The sequence below is a fragment of the Mobula birostris genome, chromosome X (assembly GCF_030028105.1).
Source record: "Mobula birostris isolate sMobBir1 chromosome X, sMobBir1.hap1, whole genome shotgun sequence".
NCBI classification, from domain to species: domain Eukaryota; kingdom Metazoa; phylum Chordata; class Chondrichthyes; order Myliobatiformes; family Myliobatidae; genus Mobula; species Mobula birostris.
Window position 1 is genome coordinate 65,987,552 of NC_092402.1, and position 26,217 is coordinate 66,013,768.

A 26,217-nucleotide genomic window follows, 5' to 3' on the forward strand; every position below is an offset into this window, starting at 1 on the left:
ATAGTAGGGCATAGCCCTCCAGTAAAATCTCATGTCTGTACAGAGCAACACCTTCCTGCACGACTCACTCATCTAAAAGCCCTTTGAATTATTACATTTCACCACTACCCCAGTGAGATTCAGGCATCTACCATTTAATGTAATTACACTGTATACTCCCCTCCACCGATTTATTTATTTTTTAAAAAAACCCTGGAATATAGATTTATGGTAATCTACTCCATGCCTCTTAATATATACAAACTATATTCTTTCACCCATACAAACCTCAATGATTCCCCCCACAGCCAACAAATAAACTCAATTAATATTAAAATATATTTCCATTGAGTGATTCTACACCAATATTTATTTCAGAACTTCAGCTTTTATTAAAGGTGTTTCACAGAACAAAGGCACGAATTAGAAGAAAACAGAATGAAACAGGGCAACATTAGTTATGAACTAGGATCTAGTATTCTTCTCCTTCCTCTTCACCATCAGCACTATCAGCACCCACTTCTTCATAATCCTTCTCCAGAGCAGCCATATCCTCACGGGCTTCTGAGAATTCTCCTTCCTCCATACCCTCACCAACATACCAATGAACAAAGGCACGCTTGGCATACATCAGATCAAACTTGTGGTCCAGGCGAGCCCAGGCTTCAGCAACAGCTGTGGTGTTGCTCAGCATGCACACAGCACGCTGTACTTTAGCCAGGTCACCACCAGGGACCACAGTGGGAGGCTGGTAGTTGATGCCAACCTTGAAACCAGTTGGACACCAATCCACAAATTGGATGGTACGTTTGGTTTTGATAGTAGCAATGGCTGCATTGACATCTTTTGGCACCACATCACCACGATAAAGGAGGCAGCAGGCCATGTACTTGCCATGGCGTGGGTCACATTTGACCATCTGGTTAGCTGGCTCAAAGCAAGCATTGGTGATCTCTGCTACTGTCAGCTGCTCATGGTAGGCTTTCTCAGCAGAGATGACTGGGGCATAGGTGGCCAATGGGAAGTGGATGCGGGGATATGGCACTAAGTTGGTCTGGAACTCTGTCAGATCAACATTCAGGGCACCATCAAAGCGGAGGGAGGCAGTGATGGAGGACACTATCTGGCTAATGAGGCGGTTCAGATTGGTGTAAGTGGGTCGCTCAATGTCAAGGTTTCTGCGGCAGATGTCATAGATGGCTTCATTGTCAACCATGAAAGCACAATCTGAGTGCTCCAGGGTGGTGTGGGTGGTTAGGATGGAATTGTAGGGCTCTACTACAGCTGTAGACACTTGGGGAGCTGGATAGATGGAGAATTCAAGCTTGGATTTCTTGCCATAGTCAACTGACAGACGCTCCATCAGCAAGGATGTAAAGCCAGAGCCAGTGCCACCACCGAAGCTGTGGAAGACCAGGAAGCCCTGGAGGCCTGTGCATTGGTCAGCCTGTGGAAGACAAGGGTACATTTAGTCATTTGCATCCAAATACACCCTGGCACAAGTTCATTTCCAGACATCAGCACAAATACTTACCAATTTGCGGATTCTGTCCAGAACCAGGTCGATGATCTCCTTGCCAATTGTGTAATGGCCACGGGCATAGTTATTGGCTGCATCTTCTTTCCCAGTAATGAGTTGCTCAGGATGGAAGAGCTGGCGGTAAGTACCAGTACGAACCTCATCTATAGAAGAAGCAAGGTTTTTCAGTCTCAGTCATACATTATTATTATTATTATTATTATGTGACTAAGAATGATGGAATAAGCAAGTGGCACCTACCTATCACAGTTGGTTCCAGGTCTACAAACACAGCTCGGGGAACATGCTTTCCTGCTCCTGTCTCACTGAAGAACGTGTTGAAGGAATCATCTCCACCTCCAATGGTCTTGTCACTGGGCATCTGACCATCAGGCTGGATGCCATGTTCCAAGCAGTACAGCTCCCAGCAGGCATTGCCGATCTGGACACCAGCCTGGCCAACGTGGATACTGATACACTCACGCTGTTAAGAAATATGAGAGAAAAGTGTTAACTTGCATATACCAGATTGTTATTTGAAGCTAGCCCAAACAAAACTGGAAAATCCAATTAAAGGCAAGTTAAACTAAAAGCCAAAGAAAACACTATTGGGGGAAAAAAAAACAAACTTAATTAACTGCAAATACAAGGTAATTCAAGCCGATTCTAAATGCCTGAATTATGTCACAATAGTTGAATTAATAATACGCAGCATGCTAATAGCAAACGGGGGGGGGGGGGGGGAAAGAGAGAAGAGAAGAGAGTTGGGTTCACAAAGAAAATTCCCTGTAGGGCTCTAGGCAACCAAACCTTTCATCTAAAGAGCTAATGCGACTAAACAGAGCGAAAAAGAAACTTCTCCCAGTAGATCGAGGTTAGTTCTCATGATCTCATCAGTTGCCAAATCACCAGCCATGTGACCGGTTGCTAATTACATCATCTCCTCCAGATAAAGGCATCTTCAAGCAGAACAAAACTAGCTAAACTAGCAATTAGGTCGTAGCTATTGACTACTATCACAAAAAAAGTGATTAAAAGTCAACCAACGCCGGGAATAGACAAGTGGGCATAACGGCTTTTTTTTTTGAAGTGCGGCGGCAGTTGGCCTCGTGGCCAATCAGCGCGCGGCTAAACCGCCGCCTCGTGCTCGGTCCAACGGCAACCGTCACCGCGCGCCACCATCTTAACATCCGACAAGGCAAAAGGGGCGCACCAACTTTTTCGTTAACTCAAAAAAAAGTTTTTTTTATTTTAAAACCAACGCAAATTCAGTTACTCTCACACCCCTTCATTCTCCGATCCCTTCGGCGCCAAATTCTCTAAAATTTATCGCTCACTGTAACCGTTAACGACTGAAAGGCGGGAAAAACAGAAAACAAGACAAGGGACGGGAGGTTAAAGGGAAGAAATAGATAAGTGAAATTTCAAATTGAAGTTAAGTGAAGATAACTTTAGGAGGGAGGGTCCGATTATAAAGATGGAAACCAAAAGTCACCCGCTTACAATTACTTTCCCACTACATTATGAATGTAAAAAGACTCACCATATTGGTTCGTGCTTTCAGCTTCTTTCAGATTTCAAGAAAATAGCGATTTGATGACCGTTGCTGAGTCGCTTCTTCTCTTACAAAGTGACCGCAATGAGTCGCTGTAAGAGATCTCTGTTTCTTCCGTGCGGGTGCGGCTACTTTAATAGGGTCTGTGACGTCACATAATGGTGGGCGGGGCAATGGGTTTAGGTGGGGCAAACGAGGCTTGACTGACAGGCGCGCTCTCGGCGGGGCGCGGCGCAATTGGTCATCTCATCACATTTTAAACAAAAATTACTCGAAAAGGAAATGTGGCATCTTGTGAAGAACAGCTTTGGAAAAGGCGCAGCTCCCCTCGTTGCACGCTGGTGCTGCTGCAGTACAGTATCAATTAAGCGCCATGATCTCAGAAACAGATAATTTGCCTCAAAGCTTCAGCCAAAAGCGTGACATTATTTCCAACACGTCTTACATCATCTTTACGGCTAAATATTCAAAATAGTTAACCTTTTTAGTTTACATCTTACACTTTTAATCTATTAGGCTTTTGTAAATTTATTGGTGATAACATGGAAAACAGACGTTTAATAGCCATGGATTTTTCCATTAAAATAGCAGAGCAGACTCGATGAGGTGAATGGCATAATTCTGCTCCTGTGTCTTAAGGTCTTCTGGTATTTTGGTTAATAAACATACTTCGAGATTTTAGGTGACTGAGTCCATCAGGAAAACTTCCTAAATGTTTTGTTGTAATTTCCTAGTTTGATATGCACAAGAAAGTAGGAGCAGAAGTTGACCACTTGTGCCTTCACACATGTACCTCCATATATGATACTCTGCCCCAGGCTTCAATTCCTTACAAAATGCTGGAAGAGTTAACAAGTCAGCGGGGAATAAACAGTTGACGTTTTGGGCCAACAGCCTTCATCAGGACTGGAAAGGAAGGGGGAAGAAGCCAGAATGAGAAGGTGGAAGGGAGGGGAAAGAGTACATGTTCGCAGATGATAGGTGAGGGGGAATGGTGGGTAGGTGAGGGAAGGGGGAAATGAAATGAGAAGTACAGAGGTGATTATTTTATTGGGAAACAATGTGGAATAGGTCCTTCCAGTCCTTCAATCCCCAATTTAACCCTGGCCTAATCACAAGACAATTTATAATGGCCAATTAACCTACTCAGCAGTACATCTTTGTACTGTGGGAGGAAACCAGAGCACCCAGAGAAAACCCACAATTCCACAGGGAATACAGAGGAAACACACACATTTCACAGGGACTGCAGGCTCCTTACAGATGATGTCAGAATTGAACTCCGGAATCTGAGCTGTAATAGTGGCAGAAAGGTAAAGGGCTGAAAAAGAAGAAATCTGATAGGAGAGGAGACTGGAGCATGGGAGAAATGGAAGGAGGATGGGAACCAGAGGGGGTGATAGGCAGGTGAGGAGAAGAGAAGGGGTAAGAGGGGAGCTGGAATGGGAAATGGAAAAAGGGGGAAGGGGGAGAGACTGACCTGGTTTGACATCTTTCCATCATAAGAAATGGGGATGTTCACTTTTTCTGCACATTCTTGTGCTTTATCTAAGCTTCTTCTATATGCCTCTGTTGTATCTGCCTCTACCAATACCCCAGGCACCCACCATTCTTTGTATAAAAAAAACTTCCCGTGCACATCTCCTTTGATCTTGCCCCTCCCCACACCTTCACCTTAAACATGTGCCCACTGGTACTGTATTAGACAATTCAACCCTGGGATAAAGGTACTAGCTGTATCGATGTCTCTCATTAGATTATAAACGTATACCAGGTCTCTCCTCATTTTCCACTGCTACAGAGAAAACAACCAAGGTACAAAAGAAGACAAGCTCTGCAAAAATGTATAATACTGAGAACATGAGTTGTAAAGAGTCATTGAAAGTGAGTCTGTAGGTCGTAGACTCAGTTCAGAATAGTGGTGAGTGAAGTTATCCACGCCAGTTCAGAAGCCTGATGGCTGGAGGGTAATAACTGTTCCTGAAACTGGTGGTGTGGGACCTAAGGCTCTGGTACCTCCTGCCTGATGGTAATAGCAAGAAGAGGAGATGGCCTGAATGGTAGGGGTCTTTGATAATGAATGCTTCTGTGGGAGGGCTTTACCTGTGATGGATTGGGCTGTATCTACCACTTTCTGTAGCCTTTTCTGATCAGCACGAATGACCACCTCTTGTCTCAAGTTATGCTTGGTGTCTGAGCCTCTCATTGGGCGTCTCTTAAACTGAACAAAAGTATGAAATGCCTTGAGTGTCCATATCACCAAAGTTGGGGACATGGAGTATAGTAAAGTAGCCAGGATAGAAATTCAATATGCATGAATGATTTTGGAACAAGAGTTGGGCAATCATTTAATAAGATAATGGCAGGCAATAAGGTACAAGCCCAGAATGAGGTAGATTGCGAGGTTGAGTTCATCTTATCGTACTTATGACCATTCTATAGTCTTATAACATTCGGGTAGAAGCTGTCCTTAAGCCTGGTGGTACGAGCTTTCTGTTTTTCGTATTTTCTGCCTGGTGGGAGAGAGAATGACCAGTGTGGGTGGGGTCTTGGATTACACTAGCTGCTTTACCGAGGCAGTGAGAAGTGTAGCCAGAGTGCATGGAAGGGAGGCTGGTTCCTGTGATATGCTGAGCTGTGTTCTGAAACTGCAATGCAGCAAAACATTTAAGTAGCTCTTAGCTTCAGTTGCACGTATTGGTAATAGCTGCAGATATTACACCACTCAACTACAAGTTGACACAGTATATAAGTAACAAAGTATGTCGCAGCATATTTATTGCACCTTTGCAGATTGTACAGTGGAGGGTAAAATACGGTATGAGTGGATTTCTGGATGCACGGATTCAGGGGTCTAGCTGGATATGTTTATGAAATGATGAGAGGCACAGATAGGGTAGACAGCCAGAATCATGTCAGAGACTAGAGGACATGCTTTTAATTTTAGAGGGGGCAAATTTAAAGGATATGTGCGAGATAAGTTTTTTACACAGAGTGGTGGGTGCCTGGAATGGACTGCCAAGGGTGGTGGAAGTAGATACGATGGTGGCATTCAAGAGGCTTTTAGAGAGAGGCATGAGTATGCAGCGAATGCTGGGATATGGATCATCTGCAGACAGAAAGGGGATTCAGTTTAATTTTGCATTGTGCTCAGCACAGATATGGTGGGCTGAAGGGCCATTTCACGTGCTGTACTGTACTGTGTTCTTAATATGTAAGGTGTGACCTCTTTTCCCCAAACTTTGATCACCTGTACCCTCCTCCTCAATCCTTATCATTCTGTTCCGGGATTCCTCTTCCAATCCCAGTTACCAACCCTTTCCTCTCCCACCATTCACTTGACTTCTGATACACCATGTCCCCATCAGTCCCTTCTCTCCCACTACCATCTCCTTGCCATCCTCGCCTTCTTCTTGTATAAAGAAAATGAGTTGGGAAAGTCATTTAGGGCTACAGGCTCCTGCTGGCATATCAGAGACACAGTATCAGGAAGATACTTGGAGCTCTGGGGAGGATGGGTGAGTTTTTTCCTCAAACTCTGTTCATGAATTAATGGAGGCTTTGGGTCAAATGCAGAGAATTCAATATAAATGTAATAGAAATGTATGTGTACATTCCCCTTCCCCCAGTAAACCAACTACAACCTAACTGATTTAGATTTAGATTTAAATGTATTTATTATTTATTGCATGTACATCGAAACACAGTGAAATGCATCATTTACGTTAACAACCAACACAGTCTCAGGATGTGTTGCCACACGTTCTGGCACTGACACATCACGGCAGAACAACACAAACACCAATAACAAGCAACAGCAACAAAACCAACCCCTTTCCCACCTCCCCACCCACACACATAGATGAGCCTCCAAACAAAGGACAGGCCACCTCCAGGCCTTCAACCTCCAGAACATGGTCCCCGACATGTAGACATTGGGCCTCTGACCTCCAGACTCGCCAACCTAAGGGCTTCAACTTTTGGTCTTTGACCTCTGAACTCGCCAACCCCAATTTACAGCAGAACATGTAAACACAATTGTCTCTGTTCACCAACATTGCAGGTTTCTGAATTACAAGGGTTAAGTGCCCTGGAATTAGACAATAAAGTCCAAAGTATGTTCTTGCAGTGTTAATATCAGCTAAGGCAGTGGCGGGCCAGCTGAATTAACCTCATTTTGCCCTAGGCTAGCAAGAGGTAGGCCAGGGTTTGCATTTAATGGATGTCTGGTGACTTCCCCCACCCCGGCCCTACCTCTACTGCAGATGGAGAGTGGATGTTGTCTTTTATAGCCTCATATAACTCACGACTTTACATTTTCTTGTGTTTCTTGAAAGCAGCCAGTAACCATTGAAGCAAACTACTTGTGTCAGGACATGTCGGGACTGCGGCAACACTTGTTTGAAAGATGAGCTTGGCAGTTATCTTACATAGATTATAAACAGTCAATATTTTTAAGAATGGAGAAGAACTTGCTGGAGGATCCTGAAATCCAAGGTACTTCTACTTTAACACATTCTTAAAAATATTGACTCAATTGATAGTTTATTTTTCATCTTAAAAGGTTTAAAGTGAGATTTTGAGAAAGATTTTTCATGATGTTCCTAGTGTTTAGAGATACAGATGCATCCTTGATGAAAGTCATAGAGCAATACAGCAGGAAAACAGGCCCTTCAGCCCGCTAAGTCCATGCCGACCATCAACCACAACTTTAATCGCATTTCATTCTTCCCACATTCCCAACAACTCCCCCAGATTCTAATTGTCACCTACTCACTAAGAGGCATTTTACAGCAGCAAATTATCCTATCAACCCACAGATCTTTTGGGATTTGAGAGGAAATCCATACAGGAAGAACGTGCAAACTCCACATGGACAGCACCTGAGATTGGAATCAAGTCCGAATCTCGAGCGTTCTTAAGCAGAGGCTCAACTGGCACTACCACTGTGCCACCCGGATAAATACTGGAATTCACCCAGATTCACTTGTTAAAGCCTAATAGCTACAGATGGCAACCTGAGTTGGTAAAGATTTAATTTTAATCACATATTAATAACACAGAACATTGTAATCTTCTCAAAATGATAAAAGGTATGTGAGTTTGCTGTCCTAAATTTCTTGAAGCTTTCTATTCTGTGCAGCAGTGAATAATACAGTATCATATATTGATATGATTTGTATATATTCAACCCAGCAATTCATACATGAGACAGATTCATTACAATGGAATTCAAGTCTGGCTTTAATACCAGTTGAGCGCGACAGCATTTCAAACTAATCTGAAATCATATCTGTTGTCAGCACTGAGACTAGGTTCAAAGCTGAGGCTTTCTTATTGCTTGCATTGGCATCATATTACATTCGCAAGGATCTGAGTAGAAGCAACATTCAGATGATCAAACTTGCCTCGTAGTCAGCAGCCACACCCAATATGTACTGTACATGTTCAATCCAGTCCAGACTTACAATTTAGTACCAAGAGTCAGCAGCAGACTCTTCTGGGTCAGCTGCTGAGTCAGAAGATTTCTGATTCAAATCCCACACCTGAAGCTAGAGCACAAAGATCTGGGTTCATACTTCCCGTGCTATGCGAGTCAAGTACCACACTGTGAGAGGTGCTGTCTTTCAGATAAAATATAAACTCACATCCCCAGTTGCCTTCTTGGGTGAATATAGAAGATTTTGTGACACTATTGTGAGGAAGCTGAAAAAAGTTTTGGTGTCCAGACAAATATTAATCCCTCTCACTACATTGCTAGAAAGGTAGGCTGGCCATTATAATTTAGCAGCCACATTTTCTGCATTACAACTTCAAACTGCACATCACCGGCTGAAAAAAATACAAAGGGCATTTTTTTTTTCTTTTTCATTCCTTGTTCAGGAGGATTTTTTTTCAAAAAAGCACAACTGCACCGTTTCAGCTTTCCTGGAAGACCATTTTACTTTGGTGTATCTATAAGTTGGGTTGTGAGAGATTGACACCATATTTTAACTCCTTATATTTATGTTGGTCAAACCTTTTCCCTCAACCCAATTTGAAGACATTTTTCATTAATAAACTGCAACCCAAACAAATAAAGATCCAATGTAAAAATTGGTAGATTGTCAGTTTATTATTGTCACATGTACCAAGTTACAGCGAAAGACTTTGTTTTGCATGCTGTCCATATATATCATGTCATCACAACAATGCATTGAGGTAGCACAAGGGAAAGCAATAACAGTATGCAGAATGAAGTTTTACAGTTACAGAGAAAGTGAAGTGTAGGCAGACAATAAGGTGCAAAGCCATAACATGGTAGATTGTAAGCTCAAAAGTCCACCTTATTGTAGTATCGACTGTTCAATAGGTTTATAACAGTGGGAGAAAAGCTGTCCTTGAGCCTGGTGGTACATGCTTTCAGGATTTGTATTTTCTGCCTGACAGGAGGGGGAAGAAGAGAGAATGTCCAGGGTACGTGGGGTCTTTGATTATGTTGGCAGCTCTCCTGAGGCAGCAAGAAGTGTAGACAGAGTCCATGCAAGGGAGGCTGGTGTGATGTGCTGAACTATGTCCGCAATTCTCTGCAGTTTCTTGCAGTCATGGGCAGAGCAGTTGTCATGCCAAAAACACAAGAGATGTCGCAGATGCTGGCAATCTAGCGCAATGCACACAATGTACTAGAGGAACTCAGCAGGCCAGGCAGCATCTATGGAGGGGAATAAACAGTCAACGTTTCAGACTGACACCCTTCTTCAGTCTCGGCCTGAAACATTAACTGTTTATTCCCCTCCATAGATGCTGCCTGACCTGCTGAGTTCCTCCAGCATTTTGTGTAAGTTGCCATACCAAGCTGTGGTGCATCTGTAAAAACTGATGAGGGTCAAAGTGGATGTACCATATTCCTTTAGTGTCCCAAGGAAGTAGGAATGATAACTAATTTGATACGAACTGAGAGACCATTGACTCAGCCTGATGTGTGTCATGGTTCTGGACAGGGAAGGTCATTGTCTAATCTGAAACCCCTAAAGTAATGATCAATATGCTTCTTTATGCTTATTACTGTACACATGCAAATTCAGATTCATTTATTTAGCACATGTGCATTGAAACATACAACCTAAGGATGTGCTGGGGGGCAGCCCTTAAGTGTTGCCACACATTCAAATGCCAACATAGCAGGCCCACAATCCACACACTGGACGCTGGATGCCCGGAGGTAGCCTGTCACCAGCCTCCGCATCCAGCACATAACTCTCTGTAACTTCCACTATCTCCAGCAGGATCCCACCACCAAGCACATCTTTCCCTCCCCCCCCACTCTGTTTTCTGCAGGGATTGCTCCCTATGGGACTCCCTTGTTCATTCATCTCTCCCCACTGATCTCCCTCCTGGCACTTGCAAGCCGAACAAGTGCTACATCTGCCTCTACACCTCTTCCCTCACTACCATTCAGGACCCCAAACAGTCCTTCCAGGTGAGGTGATACTTCAGCTGTGAGTTTGTTGGGGTCATTTATTTTATCTGGTGCTCCCAGTGTGGCCTCCTGTAAGACCCAACATAGATTGGGAGACCGCTTTGCCGAGCACCTATGCTCCATCCGCCAGAAAAAGCAGGATCTCCCAGTTTAATTCCACTTCCCATTCCCATTCTGACATGTCCATCCATGGCCTCCTGTACCGTTGCGATGAGGCCACACTCAGGTTGGAGGAGCAACGCCTTGTAATGAATTCCACAGATTCACCACTCTCTGGCTGAAGAAATTCCTTCTCATCTCTGTTCTAAAGGAATATCCTTCTATTCTGAGGCTGTGCCCTCTGGTCCTAGACTCTGCCACTATAGGAAACATCCCCTCCACATCCACTCTATCTAGGCTTTAACTCTCAATGAGACCCCCCACCCCCCCCGCTATTCTTCTAAACTCCAGGTCCAGATCCATCAAACCCTCCTCATTTGTTAACCCTTTCTTTCCCTGGACCCTCTCCAATCCCAGCAGATCCTTTCTTTGACATGGGGCCCAAAACTGCTCCCAATATTCCGAATGTGGTCTGATCATTGCCTTGTAAAGTTTTAGCATGGCTGCATCTTGGGTTTTTTTTTGACTATATATATATAATTTTAAACTTTGAACCACATGAGAACCATATTTATGTTCCTCATTTCCTCTGCTGCTTAAGTTAGTGGGTCGTGGCTGTGTCTGAGTCCATTTGTGGGATCAGCTGCCTTTTCTTTCTGATAAGTGGGCATTGTTCCATTGGGTTGGATGGCTTCACCATTCTCCGCAAAGAAAGGACAGCTCGGTCTTTTAAAAGCAGCGGAGATGGAGTATGTTATATGATTCATTCATCATAGTGCACAAACTTAGCTGTTCTGTCTCAGTCCTGTTCACCCAACCTGGCACATCTAGCAGTCAAATGTCACCCTTTTTACCTGCCGAGGGAGTTTTCTGCCATCATCTTGGAAGCCGTGTACATTCTACCTCAGGCCAATGTCAGACAGGCACTGGAAGAGCTGTGCAACGTAATCAGCAGGCACAAAACTGTGCACCCTGATGCCTTCCCTATCATCGTGGGAGATTTAAACCAGGCCAGCTTGAAGAAGTCTCTGAACAACTACCACCAACGCATCACCTGTGGAACCAGAGAAGTCATCACACTTTACCACTGTTATACCACTATCAAGAAAGCTTACCATTTCATGTCCACACTTAGGGAAGTCCGATCACCTGGCTGTACTTCTACTCCCAGCGTATAGGCAAAGACTAAACACTACAGCATTAGTGGTGAGAAACAAGTAAGTCTGGTCAAGGGAGGTGGAGGAGCACTCACAGGACTCGAGTCTGAATGAATATCACAGTTATCACCAACTTCATCAAACCCTGTGCGGATGAGAACATACTGGACATACCCAAATCAAAAGCCATGGATGAACCAGAAGATTCGTAGTTCGTTGGCTAGGTCTGTGGCATTCAACAGTGGTTATTCAGAACTATACAAGAAGTCCAGGTACAATCTACGGAAGGCTATTTTAACAGCGAGAAAACAATTCCAATTGAGGTTAGAGACCGGTGATTCAGAACTATATAAGTAGTCCAGGTACAACCTTGAGGTTAGAGACAGAAATGGATACACATAAGCTCTGGCATGGTTTGCGGGCTAATACTACAAAATGAAACCAAACATCATGAATGACTGTGATGCTTCACTCCCAGATGAGCTCCTTGCCTTTCATGCACATTTTAAAAGGGAGAGTAAAACTACAACTGTACATATCCCTGCGGCATCTGGTGACCCTGTGATCTCCGTCTCAGAGGCTGACATCAGAACATCTTTCAAGAGGATGAAACCTTGCAAGGCATCAACCCCGATGATAGGGCTCTGAAAACCTGTGCCAACCAACTGGCGGGAGTGTTCAAGGACATCTTCAATCTCTCACTGCTGCAGAGGTTCACACCTGCTTCAAAACGGCGACAATCATACCAGGGTGAGTTGCCCCAATGATTATTGCCTAGTGGCACTCGCATCTACTGTGAGAGGTTGGTCATGGCTAGGTCAACTCCTGCCTAAGCAAGGACCTGGACCCGCTGCAATTTGCCTATCATCTCAATAGGTCTATAGCAGATGCAATCTCACTGGCTCTCCATTTGGGCTTGGATCACCTGGATGATAGTACTACCTACGTCTGTATGCTGTTTGTTGACTACAGCTCAGCGTTCAACACAATCATACCAATCAGTTCCAATCAAAAAGCTTCAAAACCTGGGCCTTTGTAACTCCCTCTGCAACTGGATCCTTGACTTCCTCACCAGGAGACTAGACTGTGTGGAGCGGAACTAACATCTCCACCTCACTGACGATCAACACTGGTGCACCTCAGGGGTGTGTGCTTAGCCCACTGCTCTACTCTCTACACCCATGACTGTGGGGCTGGGCACAGCTCAAATGGTATCTATAAATTTACTGACACAACTGTTGATGGCAGAATCTCAGATGGTGACGAGGAGGCGTACAGGAGTGAGGTAGATCAGCTGGTTGAGTGGTGTTGAAACAACAACAACGCACCCAATATCAGCCAGACCAAGGTACTGATTTGGACTTCAGGAAGGGGAAGTCGAGGGAACACACACCAGTCCTCATCGAGGGATCAGAAGTGGAAAGGGTGAACAGTTTCAAGTTCTTGGGTGTCAACATCTCTGAGGATCTACCCAGGGCCCAACATATTGATGCAATCACAAAGAAGGCATGACAGCAGCTATATTTCATTTGGAGTTTGAGGAGCATTGGTTTGTCACCAAAGATACTCACAAATTTCTACAGATGAACCGTAGAGAGCATTCTAACTGGTTGCATTACAATCTGGTATGGAGGGGCCACTGCACTGGATTGGAATCAGGCTTCCAGTTTAAGATGCCACTGGTGAAGCACAGGGACTATTTTCTGGTAGCAAACAAAATAAACTAAACCATAAATTACTGTATTAATCACGTTTTCTCAGACATGATCACTGCAATCAATAGTTTGTAGCTTTCCTTTCAGAATTGCACTGCCTGTACAACCTGGCATTTTCGCAGTGTAAACTGAAATCTCAAAGATGCCGGACGAATGTCGCGTGTACAGGCCGAATCGAGGCGGCAGGGCCCGGACCTGAGAGTGGGGAATGAGCCAATGTTTGGCCATTGCTGGAGCGGATTTGGAGGCGATTTGATGTGCGAGAACCAAGGTGAGGTGAGCAGAGTCAAGACAGCGGGGCCTGAGAGCAAGGAAAGACCCGAGGTTTGATTGATTTAAGTGCCGGGGCCAATTAGAAGGGTCGGGTACAGACTGAATTGAGCCAGCAATGCTCAGGCCCAAGAGCATATTGAAGCAGCAGGGTCTGGATTCAAGACCAAGGAACAACCCGAGGTTTGATTGATTTAAGCACTGGGCTGAATTGGAAAGGTCAGGGTGTTGGGACTGGAGGGGAGTGATGGGCTGGTTTAGCTCGCTGCTCTGTGAACTTATTTGTCTCCGCGCTGAACTGATGCCGTGGTCTGCAACCAACGGGCTCCTAGATTGGCTACAGTAGTGACTGGCTTCATGGCTGTGGACTCACTTTCGTGAACTTCAGTTCCCAATGTTACTTACTTCTGTTATTTGCACGGACTTTGTTGTTTTATTCTGCACATTGGGTGTTTGATGGTCTTTTTTTTAATGGGTTCTAGTGGGTTTCTTTCATTTGTAGCTGCCTGTAAGGAGATGAATCTCAAGGTCATATACAAAATACATACTTTGATACTTTGGATGTTGAAAATGCTGCAAGCAAGTTGTAAATTCATCCAGCTCTATCATGGATACTAGCCTTACCAGCATCCAGGACCCCTTCAAAAGGCAATGCCTCAAAAAGGCAGCATCCATCATAAAGAACCTCCATCACCCAGGACATGCCCTCTTCTCATTGTTACCATCAAGGAGGAGGTACAGGAGCCTGAAGACACACACTCATAGTTGCAGGAATAGCTTCTTCCCCTCCGCTATCAGATTTCTGAATGGACAAGGAACCAACCCATGAAAACTACCTCACTATTTTTTGTCTCCCTCTCTTTTTGCACTGCTTATTTAATTTAATTTTCTTTTTTATATATAATTCTTATTGTAATTTATAATTTTATTATGTGTTGCAAAACAACAAATTTCATGACATATGCCAGTGATATTAAGCTTGATTCTGAACCACTTGTGCACCCTCTCCACAGCCTCCATATCCTTCCTATGATGGGGCTGAACAGAATTGAATGCAATACTGTACTCTAGATGTGGCCCAACCAGTGTTTTATAAGGCTGCATCAAAACTTCCTGACTCTTGAACTCAATTGTGCAATTCTTTACTAGTTTGCATAATACTAATAAGTTGATTTGGTTCATTGTAGGTGCCTCTTCTGTTTGTGAAATGACATTAATAAAAGGTATAGAAGAAGAAATGACTTGCATTACATACTGCCTTACGTACAAGTTGTTCACTCATTGCTTCTAATTTTCAGCGCTCCTTCATTTTAGTGTTTAGAGAAGTGAATAAGAGAAGTTTCTAGGCCAAACCCGAACCAAAAGGTGCAGAATAATGCTGGGGTATTAACTTATTTGTAAGTCATTGTCAGGCAATCTGGTTATGTTTTTTTTCAAACAAAAGCATTATGAAGCACTGACTAGTTTAAAGGACTTCAACGTCTATTTTAATTTATTTTTGAAGTTAAGTGCAGGCTATTTTAAACAATTATCTTGCTGACGTCCAAGAAAAGGAAGTTGTATAGTAACCACTTCCAATCTACCCCCCCCCCCGCCCGCTGCTTTCACCATTTTGAGTATTTTATCTTTTATTCTGCCTTGAAATATTTATAGCACATTGAAACAGATTGATACATCGGCAAGGTTCCAAAAAAACGGGTTCAAGGCAGGTTTTTACAGGCGATATGATCCGCGGAAGGTATGAGAAACAAGCTCTCAAGTTTAAGCTTTTCAATGCAGTTTGAAGTTATATTGTTATGCTGCGTGAGAGCATTCTGCAGTTGAACAAAGTCAAGCATGCAGCTTTATCTGCGTGGAGGCAGTCTGATACTGACTCAGCAATGTGTGGAATGTTAGATAGCGCCACTTATTGATTCCTGCACTGTTCAGCAGTGCAGCACAATGTAACAATAGAATTGAAACATTTTATGGACACTGCATTAACCATTTTGAAAACTACTCAGTGAGGGTAATGTGAAACAGTAATTTTGCTTTTCAATTAAATAAATACAAAAGAGGTGTCAGGTATATGAACGCAAGAGTCATTTTATATTTCTATCACTGACATTTGTTACTTATCTTCAGCTGCCTTTAAGAACGTGGCGGTGAGCTGCCTTTTTCAAACGCCACAATCCAGTGACAGATTTCCAAGTTAGGGTGGTGTGTGCCTTGGCGGGAATCTGCAGAGGCTGGTGTTCTCTTGAGCTTTCTAGGTGATGGAGATGGTGGATTTAGAAGGCATAGTGGTAGTAGTTGAAGGAGGTCTTGTAGTTGATCAGGCTTTTGATGCCAGGACCACAGACATCACTTTGCCTCAACTGCTTCCCCCCCCCCCCCAGTTGCTAAGTATTTATTCCCTTTTGTAATCCAAGTACTAATCGATCCCTGAAAGACTCAGTGATGGCCCTCTGCATGGGCAACCGAACAGGGTCTTAAACACGAGGAATTCTGCAGATGCTGGAAATTCAAGCAACACACATCAAAGTTGCTGGTGAATGCAGCAGGCCAGGCAGCATCTGTAGGAAGAGGTACAGTCGACGTTTCAGGCCGAGACCCTTCGTCAGGACTAACTGAAGGAAGAGTTAGTAAGAGATTTGAAAGTGGAAGGGGGAGGAGGAGATCCAAAATGATAGGAGAAGACAGGAGGGGGAGGGATGGAGCCAAGAGCTGGGCAATTGATTGGCAAAAGGGATACGAGAGGATCATGGGACAGGAGGCCCAGGAAGATAAACAGGGGGGGGGGGGTACCCAGAGGATGGGCAAGAGGTATAGTCAGAGGGACAGAGGGAGAAAAAGGAGAGTGAGAGAAAGAATGTGTGCATAAAAATAAGTAACAGATGGGGTACGAGGGGGAGGTGGGGCATTAGCGGAAGTTAGAGAAGTCAATGTTCATGCCATCAGGTTGGAGGCTACCCAGACGGAATATAAGGTGTTGTTCCTCCAACCTGAGTGTGGCTTCATCTTTACAGTAGAGGAGGCCGTGGATGGACATGTCAGAATGGGAATGGGATGTGGAATTAAAATGTGTGGCCACTGGGAGTGCCTGCTTATCGAGGCTTTTCATTCCAGGACGAGGGAGATGTCCTCTGTTTTTAAAGAAAGGGGCTTCCCTTCCTCCACCATCAACTCTGCTCTCAAACGCATCTCCCCTATTTCACGCACACCTGCTCTCACTCCAGCCTCCTGCCACCCCACTAGGAATAGGGTTCCCCTTGTCCTCACCTACCACCCCACCAGCCTCCGGGTCCAACATATTATTCTCCATAACTTCCGCCACGTCCAACGGGATCCCACCACTAAGCACATCTTCCCCCCCCCCCCCGCTTTCCGCAGGGATTGCTCCCTACGCGACTCCCTTGTCCATCCCTCCCCACCGACCTCCCTCCCGGCACTTATCCTCGTAAGCGGAACAAGTGCTACACATGCCCTTACACTTCCTCCCTTACCACCATTCAGGGCCCCAAACAGTCCTTCCAGGTGAGGCGACACTTCACCTGTGAGTCGGCTGGGGTGATATACTGCGTCCGGTGCTCCCGATGTGGCCTTCTATATATTGCTGAGACCCGACGCAGACTGGGAGATCGTTTTGCTGAACACCTACGCTCTGTCCGCTGGAGAAAGCAAGATCTCCCAGTGCCCACACATTTTAATTCCACATCCCATTCCCATTCTGATATGTCTATCCACGGCCCCCTCTACTGTAAAGATGAAGCCACACTCAGGTTGGAGGAACAACACCTTATATTCCATCTGGGTAGCCTCCAACCTGATGGCATGAACATTGACTTCTCTAACTTCCGCTAATGCTCCACCTCCCCCTCGTACCCCATCCGTTATTTATTTATATACACACATTCTTGCTCTCTCTCTCCTTTTTCTCCCTCTGCCCCTCTGACTATACCCCTTGCCCATCCTCTGGGTTTTTCCCCCCCTCCCCCTTTTGCTTCTCCCTGGACCTCCTGTCCCATGATCCTCTCATATCCCCTTTGCCAATCACCTGTCCAGCTCTTGGCTCCATCCCTCCCCCTCCTGTCTTCTCCTATCATTTTGGATCTCCCCCTCCCCCTTCCACTTTCAAATCTCTTACTAGCTCTTCTTTCAGTTAGTCCTGACGAAGGGTCTCGGCCCGAAACATCAACTGTACCTCTTCCTAGAGATGCTGCCTGGCCTGCTGCATTCACCAGCAACTTTGATGTGTGTTGCTTGAACAGGGTCTTGGCAGGATCTCACCAGTACTACGTACATTTCTGGTCTCCATATCCAGAGTACATACACTCAGTGGCCACTTTATTAGGAAATAAAGTGGCCGGTGAGTGTCTGTTCATGGTCTTCTGCTGTTGTAGCCCATCAACTTTAAGGTTTGACATATTGTCAATTCAGAGATGCTGTTCCGCACACACCGTTGTAACGCAAGGCTATTTGAGTCACTGTTGCCTTCCTGTCAGCTTGAACCAGTCTGACCATTCTCCTGTGAGCTCTCTCATTAACAAGGCATTTTCACCAACAGAACTGCCGATCACTGGATTTTTTTTTCACACTATTTTCTGTAACTCCAGAGACTGTTATGCATGAAAATCCCAGGAGACCAGCAGTTTCAGAGATACTCAAACCACCCTGTCTGCCACCAACAATCATTCCACGATCAAAGTTACTTAGATTACATTTCTTCTCTATTCTGATGTTTTGGTCGGAACAACAGCTAAACATCTTGACCATGTCTGCATGCTTTTATGCACTGAGTCTGACCCTGTGGTGCAGAAGGGTGGGACGGTGAAGAGGAGAGCTGTCGTCATTGGAGACTCTATAGTCAGGGGAGCAGACAGGAGATTTTGTGGACGTGAGAAGGGCACCCGCATGGTTTGTTGCCTCCCGGGTGCCAGGGTCTGGGATGTCTCTGACCGGGTGCACGACATCCTGGTACGAGAGGGAAAGCAACCAGAAGTCGTGATACATGTTGGTACCAACGACATAGGCAGGAAGAGGGATGAGGTCCTGAAGTGTGAGTTTCGGGAACGAGGCAGAAGGCTGAAGAACAGGACCTCAAGGGTGGCATTCTCAGGATTGCTGCCAGTGCTACGTGACAGAGATGGTAAGAATTGGAGGAGATGGCAGTTGAATGCGTGGCTGAGGAGTTGGTGCAGGGAGCAGGGTTTTAGATTTTTGGATCATTGGGATCTCTTCTGGGGAAGGTGGGACTTGTACAGATTGGATGGGTTTCACCTGAACTCGAGGGGGAGCAATATCCTTGCAGGTAGGTTTGCTAGCATGGTTTGGGAGGGTTTAAACTAATTTGCGAGGGGGATGGGACCCAGGGCGATAGAGCAGTGAAAGAAGTGCATGGAGTAAAGCCAGATCTAACATATAGAGAGGCTTTGAGGAAAGAGAAGCAGAATAAACGGTGTAAAGACAGTAAGGTAGAAGGGCTGAAATGTGTGTACCTCAATGCAGGAAGCATCAGGAACAAAGGTGATGAACTGAGAGCTTGGATACATACATGGAATTATGCTGTAGTGGCCATTACAGAGACTGGCTGGCACCAGGGCAGGAATGGATTCTCAATATTCCTGGATTTCAGTGCTTTAAAAGGGATAGAGAGGGCGGAAAAAGGGGAGGAGGAGGGGTGGCATTACTAGTCAGGGATACTATTACAGCTACAGAAAGGGTGGGTAATGTAGCAGGATCCTCTTTTGAGTCAGTATAGGTGGAAGTCAGGAACAGGAAGGGAGCAGTTAGTCTATTGGGGGTATCCTATAGGCCCCCTGGTAGCAGCAGAGATACAGGGGAGCAGATTGGGAGGCAGATTTTGGAAAGGTGCAAAAATAACAGGGTTGTTATCATGGGTGACTTTAACTTCCCTAATATTGATTGGCACCTGATTAGTTCCAAGGGTTTAGATGGGGCAGGGTTTGTTAAGTGTGTCCAGGACGGATTCCTGTCACAGTATGTGGACAGGCCGGCTAGGGAGAATGCCATACTAGATCTAGTACTAGGTAATGAACCGGGTCAGGTCACAGATCTCTCAGTGGGTGAGCATCTGGGGGACAGTGACCACCGCTCCCTGGCCTTTAGCATTATCATGGAAAAGGATAGAATCAGAGACGACAGGAAAATTTTTAATTGGGGAAGGGCAAATTATGAGGCTATAAGGCTAGAACTTGTGGGTGTGAATTGGGATGATGTTTTTGTAGGGAGATGTACTATGGACATGTGGTCGATGTTTAGAGATCTCTTGCAGGATGTTAGGGATAAATTTGTCCCGGTGAGAAAGATAAAGAATGGTAGGGTGAAAGAACCATGGGTGACTAGTGAGGTGGAAAATCTAGTCAGGTGGAAGAAGGCAGCATACGTGAGGTTTAGGAAGCAAGGATCAGATGGGTCTATTGAGGAATATAAGGAAGCAAGAAAGGAGCTTAATAAGGGGCTGAGAAGAGCAAGATAGGGGCATGAGAAGGCCTTGGCGAGTAGGGTAAAGGAAAACCCCAAGGCATTCTTCAATTATGTGAAGAACAAAAGGATGACAGGAGTGAAGGTAGGACCGATTAGAGATAAAGGTGGGAAGATGTGTCTAGAAGCTGTGGAAGTGAGTGAGGTCCTCAATGAATACTTCTCTTTAGTATTCACCAATGAGTGGGAACTTGATGAAGGTCAGGACAATATGGGTGAGGTTGATGTTCTGGAGCATGTTGATATTAAGGGAGAGGAGGTGTTGGAGTTGTTAAAATACATTAGGATGGAAAAGTCCCCGGGGCCTGACGGAATATTCCCCAGGCTGCTCCATGAGGCGAGGGAAGAGATTGCTAAGCCTCTGGCTAGGATCTTTATGTCCTCATTGTCCACGGGAATGGTACCGGAGGATTGGAGGGAGGCGAATGTTGTCCCTTTGTTTAAGAGAAGTAGTAGGGATAGTCCAGGTAATTATAGACCAGTGAGCCTTACGTCTGTGGTGGGATAGCTGTTGGAAAAGATTCTTAGAGATAGGATCTCTGGGCATTTAGGGAATCATGGTCTGATCAGGGACAGTCAGCATGGCTTTGTGAAGGGCAGATCGTGTTTAACAAGCCTGATAGAGTTCTTTGAGGAGGTGACCAGGTATATAGATGAGGGTAGTGCAGTGGATGTGATCTACATGCAGTTTAATAAGGTATTTGACAAGGTTCCACATGGTAGGCTTATTCAGAAAGTCAGAAGGCATGGGATCCAGGGAAGTTTGGCCAGGTGGATTCAGAATTGGATCATCTTCAGAAAGCAGAGGGTTGTGGTGGAGGGAGTACATTCGGATTGGAGGGATGTGACTAGTGGTGTCCCACAAGGATCGGTTCTGGGACCTCTACTTTTCATGATTTTTATTAACAACCTGGATGTGGGGGTAGAAGGGTGGGTTGGCAAGTTTGCAGATGACACAAAGGTTGGTGGTGTTGTAAATAGTGTAGAGGATTGTCGAAGATTGCAGAGAGACATTGATAGGATGCAGAAGTGGGCTGAAAAATGGCAGATGGAGTTCAACCCGGAGAAGTGTGAGGTGGTACACTTTGTAAGGACAAACTCCAAGGCAGAGTACAAAATAAATGGCAGGATACTTGGTAGTGTGGAGGAGCAGAGGGATCTCGGGGTACATGTCCACAGATCCCTGAAAGTTGCCTCACAGGTGGATAGGGTAGTTAAGAAAGCTTATGGGGTGTTAGCTTTCATAAGTCGAGGGACAGAGTTTAAGAGTCGCATTGTAATGATGCAGCTCTATAAAACTCTGGTTAGGCCACACTTGGAGTACTGTGTCCAGTTCTGGTCGCCTCATGATAGGAAGGATGTGGAAGCATTGGAAAGGATACAGAGGAGATTTACCAGGATGCTGCCTGGTTTAGAGAGTATGCATTATGATCAGAGATTAAAGGAGCTAGGGCTTTACTCTTTGGAGAGAAGGAGAATGAGAGGAGACATGATAGAGGTGTACAAGATATTAAGAGGAATAGATAGAGTGGACAGCCAGCGCCTCTTCCCCAGGGCAGCACTGCTCAATACAAGAGGACATGGCTTTAAGGTAGGGGGTGGGAAGTTCAAGGGGGATATTAGAGGAGGGTTTTTAACTCAGAGAGTGGTTGGTGCGTGGAATGCACTGCCTGAGTCAGTGGTGGAGGCAGATACACTCATGAAGTTTAAGAGACTACTAGACAGGTATATGGAGGAATTTATGGTGGGGGGTTATATGGGAGGTAGGGTTTGAGGGTCGGCACAATGTTGTGGGCCAAAGGGCCTGTACTGTGCTGTACTATTGTATGTTCTATGAGTTGCTGCCATATGATTGGCTGATTAGATATTTACATTAACAAGGTGTACTGGTGTGCCTGATAAAGTGACCATGGAGTGTAGTTTTACTAGATTAATTTCCAGGATGTATGACTTGCCCACGGAGGAATGATTGTGTAAGAAAAGCCTTCGTTCACCAGATTTTTTTTAGAAGAGTACAAGATGATGTTATTGAGACATTCTGAGAATTGACAGTGTTTTTTTTCTGAATGGGGAGTCCAAAACTGGGGAACAGTCTCATGATAAGGGGTCAAGCATTTATTACTGAGAAAAGCAGCAATTTCTTTTGCGATTCTTTGGAATCTGCTACTCCAAAGAGCTATGATATTTGCTCATTGAGCATATTCAGTTGATGGATTGTGGCAAAGTATCAGCCGTGATCTTATTACATAGTGCAGCAGGTTGGATGGGCTGCTGGAACCCTCCAGCTTCTGTTGTGTGTGTCCTTTTGTCACTCAAAGTAACACTGAGCAGACAGAACAGATAGAGCTGAGATATGATACCAGCTCTGCTTAGTTATTTGATATAACTGAGGAGCTACAGTTGTATATATTGTTCAATATTGAGGGGAGGGTAATTGGTTGTTGGTTATAGAAACATACATAGAAAATAGGTGCAGGAGTAGGCCATTCGGCCCTTCGAGCCTGCACCGCCATTTATTATGATCATGGCTGATCATCCAACTCAGAACCCTGCACCAGCCTTCCCTCCTGATCCCCGTAGCCACAAGGGCCATATCTAACTCCCTCTTAAATATAGCCAATGAACTGGCCTCAACTGTTTCCTGTGGCAGAGAATTCCACAGATTCACCACTCTCTGTGTGAAGAAGTTTTTCCTAATCTCGGTCCTAAAAGGCTTCCCCTCTATCCTCAAACTGTGACCCCTCGTTCTGGACTTCCCCAACATCGGGAACAATCTTCCTGCATCTAGCCTGTCCAATCCCTTTAGGATCTTATACGTTTCAATCAGATCCCCCCTCAATCTTCTAAATTCCAACGAGTACAAGCCCAGTTCATCCAGTCTTTCTTCATATGAAAGTCCTGCCATCCCAGGAATCAATCTGGTGAACCTTCTTTGTACTCCCTCTATGGCAAGAATGTCTTTCCTCAGATTAGGGGACCAAAACTGCACACAATACTCCAGGTGTGGTCTCACCAAGGCCTTGTACAACTGCAGTAGTACCTCCCTGCTCCTGTACTCGAATCCTCTTGCTATAAATGCCAGCATACCATTCGCCTTTTTCACCACCTGCTGTACCTGCATGCCCACTTTCAATGACTGGTGTATAATGACACCCAGGTCTCGTTGCACCTCCCCTTTTCCTAATCGGCCACCATTCAGATAATAATCTGTTTTCCTATTTTTGCCACCAAAGTGGATAACTTCACATTTATCCACATTAAATTGCATCTGCCATGAATTTGCCCACTTACCTAACCTATCCAAGTCACCCTGCATCCTCTTAGCATCTTCCTCACAGCTAACACTGCCACCCAGCTTCGTGTCATCCGCAAACTTGGAGATGCTGCATTTAATTCCCTCATCCAAGTCATTAATATATATTGTAAACACTGGGGTCCCAGCACTGAGCCTTGCGGTACCCCACTAGTCACCGCCTGCCATTCTGAAAAGGTCCCGTTTATTCCCACTCTTTGCTTCCTATCCAACAATGACAGGAAACCTGTGCGAAAGAGCTTTTCAATTGGAAAAGCTGTTGCACTGGGGCAGTTCCACTCTCTCGACCCTGGAGGTCCAGGAAGTGAGAATAGCCGTCGCAGACTGGGATCTTCCTTGGTTGCAGTGGATGAACATGACTTTTTCTGTGCCCTATCGTGCCCTTCACTCTCCACGAAGCATCGCAGAATGGCCTCTCTGGCCATTGGATCCCATCCAACCAGTCCGCTGGAATTGCCTTCTCCTGCTAGGACAGGCTGTCCCTATTTCACCAGGGTATGAGGTCTACTGGCCACCCTCAGCTGGTTTAGACTCCTGTTGAAGTGGTGTACTGGGGTGTGGCCACTGTCACATGCAAAGAGCTACTTGGAGCCACAGGTGAGAGCTGAGTGTCCATGGGGACCAAAGGTGAGCGAGCTGTCCCAAAATGGACACGACAAGCCCCTTCACCAGATGTGCTACCCCTCCCTGGATACCCCATACACCCTGGGTAATTGGGATATTATCATCAAACGTACTGAGAAATGGTGAAAAGCTTTTGTTTTGCATGCCATCTATACAAATCATTGAAAACATGAGTACATCAAGATAATACAAAGGGAAAAGCAATAATAGAGTGTAGAATAAAGCGTTTCAGTTACGGAGAAAGTGCAATGCAGGCTGACAAGAAGGTGTATGGCCATAATGTTAGAATGTGAGCTCAAGAATCAATCTGGCTTCAATTCTACTGCTGTCTGCAAGGAATTTATACTTTCTCCCCATGACCATGTGGGTTTCTTCCCACATTCCAAAGACGTATGGGTTAAGGTTAAAAAGTTGTGGGCATGCTATGTTGGTGCCGACACTCGGACTGTGCTGGTCAACACAAACGATGCACTTCTCAGTATGTTTTGATGTTTCAAAGTACATGTGACAAATAAAGCTAATTTTATCTTCAGTAGTGTTATAACAGTGGGATAGAAGCTGTCATTGAGCCTGGTTGGGATGTGTTTTCAGGCTGTATCTTCCTCCTGATGGGAGGGTGGAGAAGGGAGGATTGTCGGGGTGGGAGGGGTCTTTGATTATGTTGGCTGTTTTCCCGAGGCAGCAGGAAGTGTAGATGGGGGTGGAAGGTGTTGGTAGTGAGAAATTATCCTGGGTTCCTACTTCCTCTCATTATTCAGTGACCTGTGCTGGAAAGTGAGCAAGTGTGAACAGAATTACAGTCAGTCGGTAGTCAACATAATATAGTGAATAAATGGTTAAGGAGCTAAATGCATTAAAGTGTGAGTCAATACCTTCAGGAATGGAACACAGGAATTTGGGGACTTTTTTTCTTCACAAATTAACATGATGAGGCTTTCTCAAATTCCTGTTTTTACATTTTTGTTCATGTCGCAAGGAACAGTATTGTTTCCAAATTAAACTGGCTTATCTCTCCTCTCAGAAGAAAACTGAAGAGCTGGTGTTTAGGTAGCTGCCAAACATGTGGGGATCATACTTAGAGCTTGTACCAAGCACTCAGGAATGGCCCAGTGGGCAGGGTAACTTACAAAACAAGAAAACATCAATAGCTTTCCGATCAGATTGTGCATGCAGTCTCACATACACCTACCAGGCTTGTTAAATAAAGTGAGAAAATGGATATGGTATGAGTTCCAGAGACTGGTTGTAAAGGCCAAGTCATTAGGTTTAATTAAAGTGGAGGTTGATAGGTTGTTGGTTAGTCAGGGTTCAAAGGTTACAGGGAGAAGGCAAGAGAATGAGGTTGAGACAGATAATAAATCAGCCGTAATAGAATGACCGAGCAGGTTCAATGGGCAGAATGGCCTACTTCTGCTCCAAAGTCTTATGGTCTTATGCTCCTCAGGGAACCTTGATGTGGCAGAAGGAAGCAGGAATCACCACTGATGACAATAGACAGTAGGTGTAAGAGTAGGCCATTTGGCCCTTCGAGCCAGCACCACCATTCACTGTGATCATGGCTGATCATCCACAATCAGTATCCAGTTCCTGCCTTATCCCCATAACCTCTGATTCCACTATCTTTAAGAGCTCTATCCATCTCTTTTTTGAAAGCATCCAGAGACTTGGCCTCCACAGCCTTCTGGGGCAGAGCATTCCATATACCCACCACTCTCTGGGTGAAAAAGTTTTTCCTCAACTCCGTTCTAAATGGCCTACCCCTAATTCTTAAACTGTGGCCTCTGGTTCTGGACTCACCCATCAGCGGGAACATGCTTCCTGCCTGCAGCGTGTCCAATCCCTTAATAATCTTATATGTTTCAATAAGATCCCCTCTCAGCCTTCTAAATTCCAGAGTATACAAGCCCAGTCGCTCCAATCTTTCGACATATGACAGTCCCGCCATCCCGGGAATTAACCTTGTGAACCTACGCTGCACTCCCTCAATAGCAAGAATGTCCTTCCTCAAATTTGGAGACCAAAACTGCACACAGTACTCCAGGTG

The 26,217-nt window shown here is 45.0% G+C and overlaps 1 protein-coding gene across 2 annotated transcripts in view; it reads right to left on the minus strand.

Moving 5' to 3' along the window:
- Positions 1 to 347: 347 nt before the first annotated feature.
- The window catches only part of LOC140191916 (tubulin alpha-1C chain), a 44,392-nt gene continuing 18,522 nt past the window's right edge, over positions 348 to 26,217 (minus strand). Inside the window, exons 1-4 of one of the 2 annotated variants that reach the window (XM_072249782.1) lie at positions 3,042 to 3,180; positions 1,760 to 1,982; positions 1,514 to 1,662; positions 348 to 1,426 (exon numbers count right to left, since the gene is read on the minus strand). In XM_072249782.1, coding sequence (XP_072105883.1) covers positions 452 to 1,426; positions 1,514 to 1,662; positions 1,760 to 1,982; positions 3,042 to 3,044 — 1,350 coding nt within the window. In that variant the 5' untranslated portion in view covers positions 3,045 to 3,180 and the 3' untranslated portion in view covers positions 348 to 451. Of the gene's footprint in view, positions 1,427 to 1,513; positions 1,663 to 1,759; positions 1,983 to 3,041; positions 3,181 to 26,217 lie in introns of those variants that run through there. The other variant, XM_072249783.1, reaches the window with a different exon arrangement.